The sequence below is a fragment of the Sarcophilus harrisii genome, chromosome 1, assembly GCF_902635505.1.
Source record: "Sarcophilus harrisii chromosome 1, mSarHar1.11, whole genome shotgun sequence".
In the NCBI taxonomy this organism is placed as follows: Eukaryota; Metazoa; Chordata; class Mammalia; order Dasyuromorphia; family Dasyuridae; genus Sarcophilus; species Sarcophilus harrisii.
The window spans coordinates 563,019-582,834 of NC_045426.1; the positions used below are offsets into that span (position 1 = coordinate 563,019).

The window sequence follows — 19,816 nt, forward strand, 5'->3', positions numbered from 1 at the left end:
CCCTGGCCTGGGCACGGCCTCCAATGAAAGCCAGGCCCCCTTCCAGTGTGAAACACTCCTCCCACCTCTACACGTAGCTTCGGCAAAGGAGAGAGGGACTCTCCTCCCTCCCTCTGGCGTGGCCATGGTCTGCTGGTACCCTTGCACGGGTCGGGCTAAAGTGGCGCTCTGTCTTTGACTTCCCTCGGCCTTCCAGCCTCAGGATTCGGTTAGATAAGGGACTGCAGCTAGCTTGCCACAGATTGCTCTCGCAGCCACCATCTTGGCCCTTGGCAATGGCTGCTCCCTTCTTGCCTTGAAGGCCGCACTAAGAAACACGAATCAGGCAACCCATTTTTCCGGGCTCCCTGGCCTCAACTTGGAGGCTGAAGGGAGGAAGAGCAGAGGACCCAACCTGGGGGAGTAGAAGGCTGGGGTGAGAGGTCTTAGGGGTCCCTGAACTTCTGGTTTCCTCAGCTGTTGGCAGGGGCAGTTAGAGTGCCTCCCTTCCTGCCAAAAATCGGTGTTTTCGGCATTTTCTCCTGCTTAGTTCTCGGCACCCAGAGGTTGTGCAGAGACCCAGCCAGGTCCGTGGCCTTCTCCTGGCTGGAAATGGAGGCAGGGTTCTGGGGGCTCACAGGGGTATGGGATAGGATCCCCAACTCCATCCATCTTCCAGGGGCCAAGGAGAGCCTGTGGCCGACTCAGCTTGAGCCTGGGGAGCCTCTTTTGAGCATAGCCTGGCCCACAGGGCTCGGGAGCCCAGTCGGAAGAGCCGAGGCTAATGCAGAGCCTAGGCTAATGCAGAGCCTGGCAGAGGCCCAGCGAGCGGTTTTCCGGGAGGGATTGTCTGAAAGTGGAATAAGAAGTGATCAAACTGAAACCTGGCCACAAACTGGAGGCCGGCCCCGGGCCCTGCCAGTTCCCTGGGGAGAATCCCACCCTCGTGCCAGAAGACCAGACTGGGGAGAGCCGGGAGCCCTCTGTGGGGAGGGACTCATCAGAGCTGGAAGGAGAGTCTTAGCGAGAGAGCTACCGTCACTGAACAGCCCCAAGTGTTTATTGAGCCCCAGAAACCCCAGAGACACTTCAGTGAGCGCTTTTCCAATCTTTATTCCAAGTGAACCCTAGGAGTGTGAGGGGGTGCGGGAGAGGAGAAAGCAGCAGCCTGCGGGCAGCCAGGGGCCTTCCTCTTCTCCAGAGCGGGTTGGGGGGGGGCTGCCCCAATTCCCACGGACACTGGCCTGGGACAGCAAAGGGCTCTAAACTCATTTGACAGCTCTTGGTCACTGCCGTGGGCCTTCAGGAGATGACGCAGCCCCCCTTGATCTCCTTGAAGGGGTTCTTGTCCTCCGGGATCCCCTTCACAAGAGGGTCCTCCCCCGACCTCTCCTCGATGTAGTCCCTCACTTCTTCACAGGATTTCGAGACCTTGGGAGAGAGAAAAGCTGGGAGGAGTGCTGCCCGTGGGCGGACGCCCTGGACCCAGGCAGAGGACATCCCCAGGCTTCCCTTCCTCCCCCCACTTTTCTTGGAGTTCCCCGGCTGGTCAGGGAAAGCCGCCCAGGATGTGGGGGGGGTCTGTGAGAGGGCCACAGGGGGGGGGCCCTGAGAGGGCCACGGGGAAGGAGAGCTGGGCTGGGGAGTGGCTGGGGCGGCTGGAAAATGCCCGCCCCACAGAGGGGCTGTTGGGGGGCGGGGCTTCTGCGTCCCTTGGCGTGAGAGGCTACAAGCAGAAGGCAGGAGGGAGGGATGGCCGGAGAGCCGAGAAGCTTCTGGAAGGGAAGTGGGGCGGCAGAGGGAGGCCCCCCCGCAGCTGCGGGCACCAGGTACTGGAGAACCAACAGAAAGGAAGGGCCTTTCCCCCGGAGGGCGGCTGCGCGAGAAGAGCCTCATCTTGAGCTATGGGCATCGGGCTGCCTGGAGAGCCTGGGTGACCGTGGGCAGAGGCTGTGCCCAGGGAAAGGGAAGGCCTTGGGCCTCCCGGGGCAAGGGAAGACGCTCTCCTGCACCGGGGCCTCGGGCAGCCCTGGGGACGAAGAGATCGCCGGGACCGTCAGTCCCAGGGAGCCCCAAGTTCTGGGAGCCCCTCACTTTGCACCTGGGACGATCCCTGGAACATAAGGGGGGAGGGCAGCGCTCTCTTCGCCCCTCGTTGGGGGCCTTGTTGTGGGCCCGGGTGTGAGTGAGCGAGTGTGAGCATCTGCATGTTACGTGCATGTGTACAGGGGTGGGAGGCATGTGATTGTGTGTGACTGGGGGGGCTGTGGGGTTTTGGGGGCGCTCAGGACTTCAACCCCAAGGACCCCGTGAGCCCCTCTGTGGGCTCCTCTTGCCCCGCCCCCCCTTGGCCAAGCTCTCCCAACAGCCCGGCCCCGGATGCGGGCCTCCCCAGCCCAGACAAGGGCGTCCCTGGCCTGGACTTCTCTGTCCAGCACCGGCTCCCAGGGGCCCCACTTAGATGCCCGAGGAGGGGCCCAGGCGCCTCCCCAAGAGCCGAGGCCACCCCCGCCCGAGGCCAGGGTAAAACCCGACCTCCCCCTCTCCCCTCACTTCAGGTCCCGGCTGCTCTTGAGCCAGGGTTGGGGCTTGGATCCCTCTACACATGCCCGGGATCGTTGGGGAGCAGTGAAACCTCGAGGGCGGTGGGTGGTGAGGGATCCCGCCAAGCACAGGGGGACAGATGTCTGCTCTGGGCTCCCAGACCGAGGATGGGAGACTCGGGCGCCTCTCTGTCCTCCCGCACATTCTCCACAATCTGGCCCCACTCCCCTGTGACTTTCTGAGGCTCCCCATTACCCAGAGAAGGCAGCCTCCTCTTCCCGGAGTTTGGCCCTCCCTGCATCAATGTCCAGCTGAAGCTCAGGCCACCTCCCCACACCTGCAGAAGGGGAGAGCTCCCCTCTTCAGGAGGACCCCTTGGAGATCAGCCTCCTCCTCTGAATACATCTCTGAGAGGTCCCCACCAAGGACAGCCTAGTGGCGGACACTTTGTCCATCCCACAAACAGGATGGAACAGGATCCTCTCTCCCCTTCCCTTGCTTTCCCTTCCTTCCCTTGGGCCAGGCCCATTTTACAGATTAGAGCCAAAACCTGGCTAGGGAGGGGGCGGAGGGGCAGTAGCCCCCCCCTCCAGCATTATTAAGTGCTTCCTTTGCCCTTTTGCAGGAGTAACACGACCCCGCGGCCTGGTAAAGAATGCAGGGACATGCCCCTAGTGCAGGACATAAAGATGGGGCCTCCGACCCGCCTTCCTTTCAGGGACACCCAGCTCTCCTCTGGTTTGGAGGGCAGCTTCGCAGCCTGCCGGGCCTGGGTCGGCACCCAGTTAGGGGGAAGGCAGCAGGGCCCCCCCTGAGCATCCCCCGATGTCGCAGCAGGCCCCAGCTCCCCAGGAGCTCCCCCGCCTCCCCAGAGAGCCACTCACCACCTGCCTCTCCAGCGTCAGCTCTTTCTTCAGCTGCTCCACCTCCATCTTCAGCTTGTCCTTCTCCGTCAGGTCTTCGATATTGATCACCGGCATGTTGGTGCGGGCCTGGCCCTCCCCCCGGAGTCTGCCTCACTCCCTCCTGCCAAGGGCTTGGTCGGCCTCCCGGGCTACCCTTCCCCGACCAGCCTGTGCAACCTGGCTCCCAGCCCTCTCCTGCCGGACCCCAATCCCTGGGTTTTAAAGCCACTGACATAAGCTCCGCTAATGGGATTAAGCCAAGGGCTAACCCGGGCCCAGGCCGGGTCACTGAAGATAAAGGGGCCTCGGCACAGCCACCGGGCTTTCCTGCTCATGGACAGTGCATTTTCCGAGTCATCATGGGATGGCTCACACGCTTTCCTGTGTTTTTGAGGTCACTGGGGAAGCCGGGCACTAATCCACCGAAATACTGATGGGATTAAGCTGGCATTAGGTGGGCCCAGGAAGAGCCGAGTGCCCTTCTAAGGTCTGGATCCCTGGGACAGACCCAGCCCGGGAGGGGCCCCCGGGGCTGGCCAGGGACCCGGCCACATCCTGGGAGGAAGGAATTCCAGAAAGTGCTCAGAGCCACCAAGACACATCAGGAAGTGGAGGGGGAGTGGGGGCTGCCACGCTTATTCATTCAGCCCCCTTCCTGTGGTCCCCCCTCCAACAAGGGGCTCCCGCCACAGAGGGAGGATTTGGGGCGTGGCTTTTATATGGTTTTTACCAGCCCTGACCTTGGCCAGGGAAGATAGAGGAGGTTACCAAAGGGGGAGGAGGAAGGGCAAAGTGCCCTCCAGATCACCAGCTGAGAAATGGGCAGCCTGGATGGCCGACCCAGAGGGGCCCGAAGAAGGCCATCCTTCCACCCAGCTCTTCTCTACTTGGATGAGGAAGGGGTAGTTTCCCTCAGTCATTGGGCACAGTGGCTTATTTTAGCTTCTTAGGGTGGGGGCAGCGGGGGAGGGCGAACCAAGAGAAAACCAAAGGTCAGCTGGAGATCTCCTCCCTAAATATTCCTTCCATCCCTAAGATGGTCACCAAGAATAAAAACTGAGGGGTGCCCCTCCCCCACCGCATCTCCCTGCTGGCCTTTTCTTAATCTCACCTTGACCCAGCAGCCTGACATACAGTTCTCATCCCCGTGCCCACGACTGAGCTTGTGTTGTCCAGTCCTGGTTTCCTGCTGAGCACCAGTCGCAAAGCTCGAACTGCCTTTCACACAGCTCACATTCGATGCCCTGTGAGCTGCAGACCGACAATGAAGGGAACAGCCACAGCGGGACAAGCTCCATCCATCTTAAACTCGGTATATCCAAAACTGAATGATTCCACCCTGCCGGGCCCCCTTCCCCACCAGGGCCCCCCTCCCCGCCGGGACCCCCACCCCGCCGGGTCTCCCACCCCACCGGGACCCCTTTCCCAGAGGGCCCCCATCCTGCCTGGACCCCCACTCCAGCAGTACCACCTCTGCAGTATCTCTCCCATACATTGCCTTCGCTTCTCTGACCCTGGCCCTCATCTTCTCCTCCCTAGACTATTGCTAGAGCTGCTCGTGGGTCTCCCTGCCCCCATTCTCTCCCCATTGTCCATTTTCTATGCAGTCACCAAAGTGATTTTCCTGGAGCACAGGTGCAACCATGTAAAACTATAATCGCCAGGAGTCCCCGTCATCTTCAAAATCAAATATAAAATTCACAGTCTGACATTCAGAAGCCTTCATAACCAGCCCCCTCTCCCATCCCAGTCTCATTTTACAGCACACTTGGCCCACTCCCGGGGTAACATATCCTCCCTGCTAGTCCTCCCACAAGATCCTCCATCTCCTGACAAGACACTTCCAGTGGCCGTTCCCCACAGGGGCTTCCCTGGCTTCCTTTAAACCCCATGATCCCTATTTAAGGAAGGTGCTCAGATCCAGAACGCCAGGTGAGTAGTAGAAAGAGCACCCGGCCTCCAATGAAGAAGAGCATGGTTCAAATCAGATCCATCCTGGCTATGGAACCTCCATTTCTTCATTTGTAAAATGAGCTCAAGAAGGAAACAAAACTCCAGAACGTTTTCCACACCAAGAAAGCCCCAGGGAAGCCACAAAGAATTAGGCACAAATGAACTGGGGTCTCACTGTTTCCTAGACTTTCTATCCTGGGGCTTCCTTGCTGGTGCTCAGCTGTAGGACAAACACGTTGCCTCCCCCAGGCTTTGTTTCCCCTCAAGTCCTGCAGACCCCAGGATCCAATATTCCCCGGGACAACCCCCACCCAGCTGCTTACAGACTCCTCAGAGAAAAATTCAGCAAAGCAAAGGGCCTAGGTCCGGGACCAAGCAGAGTTCCTAGGACACAGTGGATGCTTATGAAAGTCTTGCTCATTGATGATGTGGGAGAGGAATGGATTCAAGGGGCTAAAGATGGCAAGAGGAGGGGAAAGTCAAGTTAACAAGCATTCATTAAGTGCTCTTTGGGTGACAAACAAAGCACTGAATTCAAATCCAGATTTCATTTTTATCTGCTTCCTCAACTATAAAATGGGAATAATAACAGCTTCCTGGGGTTGTTGGAGGATTAAGTATAATAACATTTGTGAGGTAATTAGCATAGAGTGGGCACTTAATAAATGCTTATTCCTTTCTCTTTCCCCTAAATGCTGGGAATACAAAGGAGAAAAAACATTCCAGGCTTCTTTTCTCTTTATAATCTGGTGTTTGATATTAAGGTCACATATCCACTTAAAATGGATTGTGGAACAGAATACAAGGCATTAATCTCAACTTTATTTCTACCAAAATGCTTTCTAAGCAGTTGCTATATTATGAAACAAGTTAGCTCACTCATGTAGAGAAACAAATGTCAAGATATCAGGAGACACCTGTCCAGAACTAAGGCCCAACAAGCAGGTGATGCCCTGAGCTTGGCGTAACAACAATCCTTTGCGCTCACCTTGTGGTTGGTTTGAGCCCCAGCATTGTTTCATACACTTATTGTATTCCTTCGACCAGCAAGCACAGGAATTCTCTGAGCTCAAACACCTGCTAGATCCATGTTCTAGTCATGAAGGCCTGCTGTGGATCAAGCTCATCACACCGTTGCTGTTCTCTTCATTGTCAGGTCTACAGCTCAATGTACAGCTATGTAGTATAAGTATTGAAATTGGACCATACTAAAGAAGGTGACCCCTCACTGAGGGGCAGGACCCCAGTATGTGTGTTCTTGTCATTTCACTCACTTTCAAATTAAAATTCTGTTTGATTTCTGATTGTCCAATCTGTTCTATTCAATCACTCAAAGGTTAGAAGCTGATTCTTTCCAGTTGACACTTGAGAAACCAAAGTCATTACCCAATTCATAAGTGTTCAAATGACATAAACCTAGTTTTCAAAAGAATTGCTGACTATCGAAGACAGCAGAGACGACACACATTTCTCTCTGACCTTCTTTACAACCCTCACAATAACTATGAAATCCAGCCTCTGAATTAGCTCTGGACGGGCAGAACCCACAAATATTGAGAGTGCAGCAAATTATCAGCAGAAGATAATTTCAAAAATCACCAATAATGATCTGTTTCAATTGGAAATGGGAGGGAGGCAGCCAGGGCAACCAGTCCAAATGCCAGTATAGATAGCTCAGAGCCCTGGGGCATTGCTGGCAACTCCACATGGCAGAGCCAGCACCAGGAGTGAATCAGCCCATCACACAAGGCTCTCCTAGAAGAACTTAGAAAGGATCTTAAAAGAAATCTTAAAAGAGAGCTAGAGGAAAAATGGGGAAAGGAAATGAAAGCCTTGCAAGAGAGTCTGGAAAAGGCAACACAAAATACACATAGTGAAAGGGAAAAACCATATAACTCATTAAAAGATAGATTTGATAAACTGTAAAAAGAAAACAACTCCCAGAAAAATAGAATTTGTAAAACAGAAAAAGAAAATAACTTCTTAAAAAACAAAATTTGTGAAATGCAAAATATAATAATTCTTTTAAAAAAATTGGCCAAATGGAAAAAAAATTCCATAGAACAAAACAACCCAGTTAAAAACTCAATTGGACAAATACAAAAAGAAACTTAAAAAGTAAATGAAGGAAATAATTGATTAAAAATCAGATTTGAACACATGGAAATGAATGACTCAAGGAGACATCAAGAATCAGTCAAGCAAACCTCCCCCCCACAAAAAAAGAAAAAATATGGTAAATACATACTTGGGAAAACAACAGACCTGGAAAATAGATCTAGGAGAGATAATCTAAAGATTATTGGACTCCCTGGAGCCTAAATACTATTTTTCAGGAAATCATCAAAGAGAACTGCCCAGATATCATAGAAACAGAAGGTAAAATAGACATTGAAAGAATTCATCAATCACCTACAGAAAGTGATCCCAAAATCAAAACTCCAAGAAATATTGTGGCCAAATTCTAGAACTATCAGACAAAGTCAAAAATACTACAAGCAGCCAGATAAAAACAATTTAAATACCAAGGAGTCACAGTAAGGCTCACTCAGGATCTAGCAGCTTCCACATTAAAGGATCGGAGGGCCTGGAATCTGATATTCCGAAAGGCAAAGGAACTTGGTATGTAGCCAAGAATAAACTACCCTGCTAAACTGAGCATTTTCTTCCAGGGAAGAAGATGGTCATTCAATGAAATAGGTGAATTCTAGACATTTCTGACCAAAAAAAAAAAAAAAAAAAAACAGAGCTAAACAAAAATTTTGACCTCCAAATATAGGAGTCAAGAGAAGAATAAAAAGATAAAAAGAACTATTGAGAACTGTATTTCTGTTATGGGTATACATAAAGAGTACATGTATAATTTGGTTTACTGTTATAATATAAAAAAAAGAATCTAGAGGCAGAAAGAAAATTGTACCAGAAAAAGGGAAAAGTGGAGGTAAAAAGAGGGAAACTATATCTCACAAAGAGGCAAAGGAAACTTATTATACCTGAGGCAAAGAAGAGAGGAGATGATCACAGTGTGAATCTTACTCTCATTAGAATTGGCTTAAAGAGAAAATAGTAGACATATTTGGTTTACAGAGAAACTTCTCCCATCTCATTGAAACATGAAAGAGGAAAAGTGAAAAGGGAAGGAGTAAGTTAAATAGAAGGGAATACAGAAATTGTAAGGAAAAGATTTAAGAAAAAGGGAAGGACTCTAAGGTGGGGGGAGGGATTCTAAAGAGAGAGGGCTGCATGAAGCAAGTGGTGCTTGTAAGTTTAATATTGGGGAGGAGTGTAAGGGGGAAAGGAAAGAGAAAAGCATAATCTGGGGTTAACAAGATGGCAGGAAATTCAGAATTAGCAATCTTAACGATAAAGGTGAATGGGATACACTCTCCCATAAAGCGGAGGCCTATACCAGCCTGGATTAAAAGTCAGAATCCTACAATATGTTGTTCACAGGAAACACACCTGAAGCAGGGAGATAATAAAGAATAAAGGTAAAAGGCTGGAACAGAATCTACTATGCTTCAGGTGAAGTCAGAAAAGGAGGGGTAGTCATCCTGATCTCAGCTCAAGCAAAAGCAAAAATTGATCTGATTAAAAGAGATAAGGAAGGGCACTATATCTTGCTAAAGGGTAGTATAGGTAATGAAGCAATGTCAATACTAAACATATACGCACCAAGTGGTATAGCATCTAAATTTCTAAAGGAGAAGTTAAGAGAGCTGCAAGAAGAAATAGACAGCAAAACTATAATAGTGGGAGATCTCAACATTGCTCTCTCAGAACTAGATAAATCAAACCACAAAATAAGAAAAGTTAAAGAGGGAAATAGAACACCAGTAGAGTTAGGTATGATAGATCTTTGGAGAAAAATGAATGGAGATAGAAAAGAATATACTTTCTTCTTGATAGTTGATGGAACCTATACAAAAACTGACCATATATTAGGACATAAAGACCTCAAATTCAAATGCAGAAAGGCCGAACTAGTAAATGCATCCTTTCAGATCACAATGCAATGAAAATTACATTCAATAAAATGCCAGGGGAAAATAGACTAAAAAGTAATTGGAAACTAAATAATCTCATCCTAAAGAATGAATGGGTGAAACAGCAAATTAGACACAATTAGTAATTTCATCCAAGAGAATGACAATAATGAGATGACATACCAAAATGTGTGGGATGCAGCCAAAGTGTTAATGAGGGGAAATTTTATATCTCTAGAGTCCTACTTGCATGAAATAGAGAAAGAAAATTAATGAATTATGCTTGCAATTAAAAAAGCTAGAAAAAGAGCAAATTAACACCCCATCAAAAACTAAACTTGAAATTCTAAAAATAAAATGAGATTAATACAATTGAAAGTAAAAAGAAGTATTTAATTAATAAATAAAACTAGGAGTTGGTTCTATAAAAAAATAAAATAAAATAGATAAACCCTTAGTAAATCTGATTAGAAAAAGGAAAGAGGAAAATCAAATTGTTAGTCTTAAAAATGAAAAGGGAGAACTTGCCACTAATGAAGAGTTAGAGCAATAATTATGAGTTGCTTTGCCCAACTTTATGCCAATAAATTTGATAACTTAAACGAAATGGATGAATACCTTCAAAAATATAGACTTCACAGATTAACAGAGGAGGAAGTAAATTGGTTAAATAGTCCCATTTTAGAAAAAGAAATAGAAGAAGCTTTTAATCAACTCCCTAAGAAAAAATCCCCAGGACCAGACGGATTTACAGGTGAATTCTAACAAACATTTAAAGAACAATTAACTCCAATGCTATATAAACTATTTGAAAAAAATAGGGAATGAAGCAGTCCTGCCAATTTCCTTTTATGACATGGACATGGTGTCGATAACTAAATCAGGCAGGACAATAACAGAGAAAGAAAATTACAGACCAATCTCCCTAATGAACATCAATGTAAAAATCTTGAATAAAATATTAACAAAAAGGTTACAGAAAATCATCTCCAGGATGATCTCATCTCCATGACCAAGTAGGATGTATACCAAGAATGAAGGGCTGGTTCAATATTAGGAAAACTATTGACATAATCGACTATATCAATAACCAATTAACAAAAACCATATAATCATCTTAATAGATGCAGAAAAAGCATTTGATAAAACCCAACACTCATTCCTATTAAAAACACTAGAGAGTACAGGAATAAATGAACTTTTCTTAAAATAGTCAGTAGCATCTATTTAAAACCATCAGTAAGTATCATATGTAATAGTGACAAACTGGAATCATCCCCAATAAAATCAGGAGTGAAACAAAGTTGCCCACTATCACCATTACTATTCAGTATTGTATCAGAAATGCTAGCTTTGGCAATAAGATGAAAAAGAAATGAAAGGAATTAAAGTAGGCAATGGGGAAACCAAATTATCACTCTTTGCAGATGATATGATGGTATAGTTAGAGAACCCCAGAGATTCTACTAAAAAGCTATTAGAAATAATCCACAACTTTAGCAAAGTTGCAGGATACAAAGCAAATCCACATAATCATTAACATTTTTGTACATCACTAACAAAATTCAACAAGCAAGAGATACAAAGAGAAACTCCATTTAAAATAACTGCTGATAGTATAAAATATTTGGGAATCTATCTGCCAAGGGAAAGTCAGGAACTATATGAGCAAAACTAGAAAACACTCTCCACACAAATAAAGTCAGATTTAAACAACTGGAAAACTATTAAGTGCTCCTAGATAGATTGAGTAAATATAATAAGGATGACAATACTACCTAAACTAATATATAGTGCTATACCAATCAGACTCCCAAGAAACTATTTTACTGACATAGAAAAAATAACAATAAAATTCATCCGGAAGAACAAAAGGTCAAGAATTTCAAGAGAACTAATGAAAAAAAAAATCAAATGAAGGTGGCCTAACTATATCTGATCTAAAACTATATTATAAAGGAGTAGTCACCAAAACCATTTGGTATTGGTTAAGAAATAGCTTAGTTGATTGGTAGAATAAGTTAGGTTCACAAGACAAAATATTCTATAGCAATAGCTATAGCAATCTAGTGTTTGACAAACCCAAAGACCCCAACTTTTGGGATAAGAATGCACTATTTAACAAAAACTGCTGGGAAAATTGGAAATTAGTATGGCAGAAACTAGGCATTGACCCATACTTAACACTGTACACCAAGATAAGGTCAAAATAGGTTCGTGATCTAGGCATAAAGAATGAGATTATAAATAAATTGGAAGAACATAGGATAGTTTAGGTCTCAGACCTGTGGAGAAGGAAGGAATTTGCAACCAAAGAAGAATTAGAGATCATCATTGATCACAAAATAGAAACTTTTGATTATATCAAGTTAAAAAGCTTTTGTAGAAACAAAACTTATGCAGACACGATTAGAAGGGAAGCAATAAAATGGGAAAACATCTTTACAGTGAAAGATTCTGATAAAGGCTTCATTTCCAAAATATATAACGAATTGACTCAAATTTATAAGAATTCAAGCCATTCTCCAACTGATGTGGTCAAAGGATATGAACAGACAATTTTCAGATGATGAAATTGAAACTATTTCTACCCATATGAAAAGGTGTTCCAAATCATTATTGATCAGAGAAATGCAAATTAAGACAATTCAGATAACACTTCACACCAGTCAGATTGGCTAAGATGAAAGGAAAAGATAATGCAGAATGTTGGAGGGGATGTGGGAAAACTGGGACATTGATACATTATTGGTGGAGTTGTGAATGGATCCATCCATTCTGGGGACTGATTTGGAAGTATGCTCAAAAAGCTGTCAAACTGTGTATACCCTTTGATCCAGCAGTGTTACGACTGGGCTTATATCCCAAAGAGATCTTAAAGAAGGAAAAGGGAACTGTATGTGCAAAAATGTTTGTGGCAGCCCTGTTTGTAGTGGCTAGAAACTGGAAAATGAATGGATGCCCATCAATTGGAGAATGGCTGAGTAAATTATGGTATATGAATGTGATGGAATATTATTGTTCTGTAATAAATGACCGACAGGATGAATACAGAGAGGCCTGGGGAGACTTATATGAACTGATGCTGAGTGAAATGAGCAGAACCAGGAGATAAATCATTATACACTTAACAACAATACTATATGAGGATCAACTCTGATGGACATGGCTCTCGTCAACAACGAGAGCATCCAATTGATCAGTAATAAACAGAACCAGATATACCCAGCAAAAGAAAACTGGGAAATGAATGTGGACCACAACATAGCATTTCCACTCTTTCTGTCATTGTTTGCTTGCATTTTTGTTTGTCCTCCTACTTTATTTTTACCTTCTTTCTATATCCATTTTTTCTTATGTAGCAAGACAATTGTATAAATATGTAGACATATATTATATTTAACATATACTTCAACATATTTAATATGTATGGGAATCCTGCCATCTAAGGGAGAGGGTGGAAGGAAGGAGGGGAAAAGTTGGAACAGAAGTTTTTGCAAGGGTCAATGTTGAAAAATTACCCATGCATATGTTTTATCAAAAAAAGCTATAATTTTAAAAAATTGCTATTAATAACTATAGGAAAGAATGGTCCAAATCCCAAAAATAATGCAAAATTGCAAATGCAAAATTGAAATGCACAAAAAACAATTCTGAAATTTTACTTCATATCCCACAAATTGGCAAAGATGAGAAAGGATGGGAATAACCAATATTGGAACAACTGTGGGAGAGGCGCTAGTACATTGTTGATGGAGCTATGAATCAATATAATCCTTTTGTAAAACAATTTGTAAATTGAAGTAACTAAAATGCCCCAACAAAACCATCAATAAAAAGAAAGCACCCATGGACACAAATATTTCTATAGCGGAGCTTGTGTGTGTGTGTGTGTGTGTGTGTGTGTGTGTGTGTGTGTGTATGTGTGTGTGTGTGTGTGTGTGTGTGTGTGTGTGAGATAGCAAAGAAACAGAAGCCTAATGACTGGAGAATGACTAAATAAATATGATGCATGAGTATTTCATGAGTGTGTGAAATACGGCTTTGCTATAAACGAATTCAGAGAAGATTGTAAAGACCTGTGTGAACTGATGCAGAGGGAAGTGAGCAGAGGAAAGAGAACACCTACTATAGCAGGATAAATGGAAAAAAAAAAACCCCACCCATAATTTGCAAAATGACAAAGAACTAGTCTGGTTTGAGAGATCCATCCCCATCCTGGGCGGCCTGGCAGGTCCTTGCATATACCACCCTTCAAAGTCAAACCACTCTGGCTTTCATCAAATGGCAAGACTCTTGCCCATTGTCTTGATGGCTTTCGATGGGTATAAATAGCAATGGTATTTGTTCTGCTCAGAAACTCTGAGAGTCTCCCCCTCCCAGAACGATATTTCGCAACAGTAAATTTGGCTCTTCTATCAATTCTCATTCGCCCTTAGTCACTGAATGGGTGTTGCCTCAGCCAAACCGAGGCATGGGTCCAATTTAGAAACCTGCACTGCATCCTGGGCCAGCACCGGCCATCCTGGCTTTTGCTTTGCCTCAGGACTCGGCTCCCTCTGGAGGAGAGAGTGAGGGTGAGCGCCTGACAAATCTCCATCCAATTCACTGTTGGAGAACAAAGGACACACAACATCCCTGGCATGTTTTCTGGGTGGCGATTGGATTTGCTGGGGGTTTTTTGTCTCTTCTTCCTCTTTTTTTTTCTTTAAAAGTATTATTTGTTATATAGGACGACTTGAGAGGGGAACAGGAAGGGATACTGAGAATTTTTTGGTGATATAAAACAATAATATCGACACTTTCACTCAATAAATAAATGAATAAAATCAGCCTCAAAAAGGAGGCTGTAGGTCATCTTAGAAGGAGCCATTTCAGCCAGTAGTAGAGTCTGAAGCCATATTGCAAAGACAGAGACAAATCTCCTAGGGACTGGGCTGTGAAAGGGAAGATGAGGATGTCTTGGGTGGCTGGCAAGTTCAGGTGAGGTTTCTTTCTTTCTTCCTCCCCTCCCTCCCCTCAGGCAATCGGGGTTAAGTGACTTGCCCAGGGTCACACAGCTAGGAAGTGTTAAGTGTGTGAGACAGATTTGAACTCGTGTCCTCCTGACTTCAGGGCTGGTCTTCTATCCACTGTGCCACCTAGCTGGCCCCCCAGGTGAGGTTTCTTAAGGATGAGGAGACCCGACCCTGTTTGAAGGTTTCAGGCAAAATGCAGGAATAAAGATTAGAGAGAGGGAAGGTGATTGAGGTGGAGGCAGGAGCAGACAGGGGCAAGGCTGTGAGCAGCAGGGGCCCTGACCAGGAAAAGGCTCATCTCTTCCTCCGGGATTCTGAGATCAAAGTGGGGAGAATTGAGATGGGGGATACAGAGGAACCTGAGCAGGGAATAGATGAAAGGAGGGCAGGGGTGCTGGGCAGCCTCCTTTTTCTTGATAATGCATAAGGTGAAATCTCTCTAGAGAGGTGAGGGTAAGTGATGAAATAGTAATAATTCAAAATAATAGCTAGTCTTTAGATACAGCTTTTAAGCTTTGCAAAGCACTTTGCAAACATGTCTTTCTTGGATACTCACAATAAGTCTGAGAAGTAGGCGTTATTATCACCCCCATCTTATAGATGTGGAAACTGAGGAAGACAGCAGACTCACCTAAGGTGACATAGCTATTACCCGAGGCTGGCTGTGGGGAGTGGGATAGGCCCTCAGTGGGAGAGAACTGAAAGTTTTTGTGCAGGAATGAGGCTCTACAATGTACATTTGTAGGAACTCCAGTTGTAGGAACTCCAAGGCTATCGAAGTGTGGGGGAGAATCCCAGAGACATCGTCCAGGGATGAGACAGTCAGGAATTCTGGGAAAAGGATCAGGGCGAGGTCAGAGTATGTGAGGGATCTGAAGGACCCGAGAAGGGGTGATGGAGGAACGGGGGTACGAACAAAAGGGGTATAATCACCCGGGACAGTAATAAGACAAAGCACAGCCTCGCTCCCTTGCCGCTCTTCCTCTACCCAGAGCTACAAAGAGCACCAGACTCTAAGCAGGACATCCCACCATCGGTTGCTGTGGGGTGGGCATCTGGGTGGCTCCGGGTGGCTCCGGCTGTCTTCACTACTCGGACAGTGGGCACTGAAGATGAAGTCGGGCCCAGAAGGTGCCTCACACAGAATTTTGCAGCGCCCAGGGACTGGGGGAGATCCTGGGGACCCACACTGGCCACGGGGGCAGGAGCACGTTCCCCCGAGGAGCTCTGTTACCCACTTATCCAGGAGGGCCCAGGTCCGACTGAGAAGAGTCCTGGAGGTGGCAGAAAGATCCTGGACCCAGGCTTGCGCTGAATGAGGAGAATGGTAAAGAGCAAACAAACAGCACATGCCTCTGACCCAGGAGCCAGGCAGAAGCTCAGAACTAGCCCCAGGCTAAGCTGAAGGCAAATAACAGGGCGGGAGCCCAGCCCCCAAGGGCAGCCACTCAGTAATCAGCTGAAACTTCCAGCCCACTGGGATAGCCCAACCCTGGGAGCCTTAAAAGCTTGCGGACCCAACCAATAGAACACAAGTTCTGCTCAGCCTTTCAACCCAAAAAAGCACAAAGTCCATCTAAATAAAGTCCAAAGAAAAGAAGCGAGGCAGAATGAAGAGACACACAGAGACAGGGAGCCAGGGACAGTCGGCCAGACAGGGAGCCAGGGACAGAATCCTGCTACAAAGAACTCTTATGACCACAAGAAGTTCAAGACCCAACTCAGAAAAAGAGAATAATTCAAAATCATCTAGAAAGCAAAATTTCAACTAAAAATGAAACTATTTATATTCAGTAAAGGGTTCTTTGAAGCAAAGATTAAAAATAATTGTAAACTAAATAACTTAATCCAAAAGAATAAGCATTTCAAAGAACAAATCTTAGAAATAATCAATATTTTCATTAAAAACAATCACAGAAATGAGACAATATATACCACCATTTTTGGAATGCACCTAAAGCAATACTTAGGGGAGATTTTATATCTCTAAGCATTTTCATCAATAAAAAAGCCACCACAAATGAGATTTCTTTCTAAAAGTAAACAAAGAGACTAGAGGAAGTCAGGAAGTAATAATCTAGAAGCAGACCCTGAAGAGTTCTGGAAAGAACTTTGCAACAGCCTGCCTACAGGTGAATCAATATGTTGGGGGTTTGATTTTTGTTTTTCAGGGAAGTATGTTAAAAATGAAGTGGTGGCTAGATAGTTCAGTAGAGAGATGGACACACAGACAGAGACGGACACACAGACAGACACACAGATACACTCAATAAAATAGCAAATAAGCAAAATGAAATCACAATAAAATTTTAAAAAATTAAAAGAATGATCAGAACATATTGTGCATAGTTACAAGCTTACAAAATTGGGAATATAAAAGAAAGAGAGGTAAACCTTCAAAAATATAAAATATCCAAAACATAAGAATACTAGATAAGGATTTTAGATAATCCAATTTCAGAAATAGACATAAATCTAGGTATAAAACAAACTGATGAACCAGGAGAAATCTATCAATCTTTAAAAGAATAATTAGTACCTATGCTTCACAAATTCTTCTCAAAAATTGAGAAAGAACCCCACCAAAATTTCTTTTATGAGACAAATATAGTCCTACTACCTAAAGCAGGGAACGAAAAAACACAGAAGGAAAATAGTAGGCCAATATCATTAGTAAATATTGACTCAATTTTAGCAAAACCACAACAGACTAGATGAATCTGTCCGAGAAAAGAAAGAGAAAAAACCATAATCTGGGGTTAACAAGACGGCAGGAAATACAGAATTAGTAATCTTAATCATAAAGGTGAATGGGATAAACTCTCCCATAAAGCAGAGGCCAATAGCAGACTGGATTAAAAACCAGAATCCTACAATATGTTAACAGGAAACACACTTGAAGCAGGGTGATACATACAGAGTAAAGGTAAAAGGCTGAAGCAGAATCTATTATGCTTCAGGTGAAGTCAAAAAAGGAGAGGTAGCTATCCTGATCTCAGATCAAGCAAAAGCAAAAATTGATCTGATTAAAAGAGATAAGGGAGGGCACTATATCTTGCTAAAGGGCAGCATAGATAATGAAGCAATATCAATACTAAACATATGCACCAAATTGTATAGCATCTAAATCCCTAAAAGAGAAGTTGATAGTTACAAAAAGAAATAGACAGTAAAACTATAATAGTAGTAGATGTCATCCTTGCTCTCTCAGAACTAGATAAATCAAACCACAAAATAAATAAGAAAGAAGTTAAAGGGGTAAATAGAACACTAGAAAAGTTAGGTATGATAGATCTTTGGAGAACACTGAAGGGAGGCAGAAAGGAGTACACTTTCTTCTCGGCAGTTGATGGAACCTATACAAAAACTGACCATATATTAGGACATAAAAACCTCAAACTCAAATGCAGTAAGGCAGAAATAGTAAATGCATCCTTTTCAGATCATGATGCAATAAAAATTACATTCAATAAAAAGCCAAGTTCTATTTTCATAGAACAAAAAGTAATTGGAAACTAAATAATCTCATCCTAAAGAATGATTGGGTGAAACAGCAAATCAGACACAATTAATAATTTCACCCAAGAGAATGACAATAATGAGATGACATACCAAAATGTGTGGGATGTAGCTAAAGTGGTAATAAGGGGAAATTTTATATCTCTAGAGGCTTACTTGCATAAAATAGAGAAAGAGAAAAATCAATGAATAAGGCTTGCAACTAGAAAAGCTAGAAAAAAGAGCAAATTAAAAAACCCCAAACACTAAACTTGAAATTCTAAAATTAAAAGGAGAAATTAATAAAATTGAAAGTAAAAAAACCTATTGAATTAATAAATAAAACTAAGAGGTGATTTTATGAAAAAACCAACAAAATAGATAAACCCTTGGTAAATTTGATCAGAAAAAGGAAAGAGGAAAATCAAATTGTTAGTCTTAAAAATGAAAAGGGAGAATTTGTCACTAATGAAGAGGAAAGTAGAGCAATAATTAGGAGTTACTTTGCCCAACTTTATGCCAATAAATTTGATAACTTAAATGATGAGTACCTTCAAAAATATAGGTTGCACAGATTAACAGAAGAAAAAGTAAATTGGTTAAATAGTCCCATTTTAGAAAAAGAAATAGAACAAGCTATTAATTAACTCCCTAAGAAAAAATTCCCAGAACCAGATGGATTTACAGGTGAATTCTAACAAACATTTAAAGAACAATTAACTCCAATGCTATATAAACTATTTGAAAAAATAGGGAATGAAGGAATCCTACCAAATTCCTTTTATGACACGGACATGGTGCCGATAACTAAATCAGGTAGGACAATAACAGAGAAAGAAAATTACAGACCAATCTCCCTAATGAACATCAATGCAAAAATCTTAAATAAAATATTAGCAAAAAGATTACAGAAAATCATCTCCAGGATAAAACACCATGACCAAGTGGGATTTATACCAAGAATGCAGGGCTGGTTCAATATTAGGAAAACTACTATTAATATAATTGACTATATCAATAACTAAATTAACAAAAAACATATAATCATCTCAATAGATGCAGAAAAAGCATTTGATAAAATCCAACATTCATTCCTATTAAAAACACTGGAGAGTACAGGAATAAATGGACTTTTTCTTAAAATAGTCAGTAGCATCTATTTAAAACCATCAGTAAGCATCATATGTAATGGGACTAAACTGCAACCATTCCCAGTAAGATCAGGAATGAAACAAGGTTGCCCACTATCACCATTACTATTCAGTATTGTATCAGAAATGCTAGCTTTGGCAATAAGATGAAAAAGAAACGAAAGGAATTAGAGTAGGCAATGAGGAAACCAATCACTCTTTGAAGATGATATGACGGTATACTTAGAGAAGTCCAGAGATTCTACTAAAAAGCTATTAGAAATAATCCACAACTTTAGCAAAGTTGCAGGATACAAAGCAAATCCACATAATCATTAATATTTCTATACAGCACTAACAAAATCCAACAGCAAGAGATACAAAGAAAAATTCCATTTAAAACAATTGCTGATAGTATAAAATATTTAGGAATCTATCTGCCAAGGGAAAATCAGGAACTATATGAGCAAAACTACAAAACACTCCACACAAATAAAGTCAGATTTAAACAACTGGAAAACTATTAAGTGCTCCTGGATAGGTCGAGTAAATATAATAAGGATGACAATAGTACCTAAACTAATATTTAGTGCTATGCCAATCAGACTCCCAAGAAACTATTTTACTGACATAGAAAAAATAACAATAAAATTCATCTGGAAGAACAAAACTCAAGAATTTCAAGGGAACTAATGAAAAAAAAAATCAAATGAAGGTGGCCTAACTGTACCTGATTTAAAACTATATTATAAAGCAGTAGTCACAAAAACCATTTGGTATTGGTTAAGAAATAGCTTAGTTGA

General features: G+C 43.5%; 1 protein-coding gene across 1 annotated transcript; it reads right to left on the reverse strand.

The window, feature by feature from the left end:
• Nucleotides 1-39: 39 nt before the first annotated feature.
• Nucleotides 40-4,797, reverse strand: GNGT1 (G protein subunit gamma transducin 1). The gene is made up of 2 exons (XM_003763075.3): nt 3,408-4,797; nt 40-1,410 (listed from the first exon to the last, which is right to left on the reverse strand). Exons 1-2 carry the CDS (start codon nt 3,501-3,503, stop codon nt 1,282-1,284), a joined length of 225 nt encoding a protein of 74 aa, XP_003763123.1. The 5' UTR covers nt 3,504-4,797; the 3' UTR covers nt 40-1,281.
• Nucleotides 4,798-19,816: the final 15,019 nt, after the last annotated feature.

What these genes read in the sequence shown, in the direction of transcription:
- GNGT1 (XM_003763075.3), bottom strand. Translation starts at nt 3,503, where the DNA reads ATGCCGGTGATCAATATCGAAGACCTGACGGAGAAGGACAAGCTGAAG. An exon ending in TGACGCTGGAGAGGCAGGTG is followed by an intron (nt 1,411 to 3,407) that starts GTGAGTGGCTCT and finishes CTCTCTCCCAAG; the next exon opens with GTCTCGAAATCCTGTGAAGA.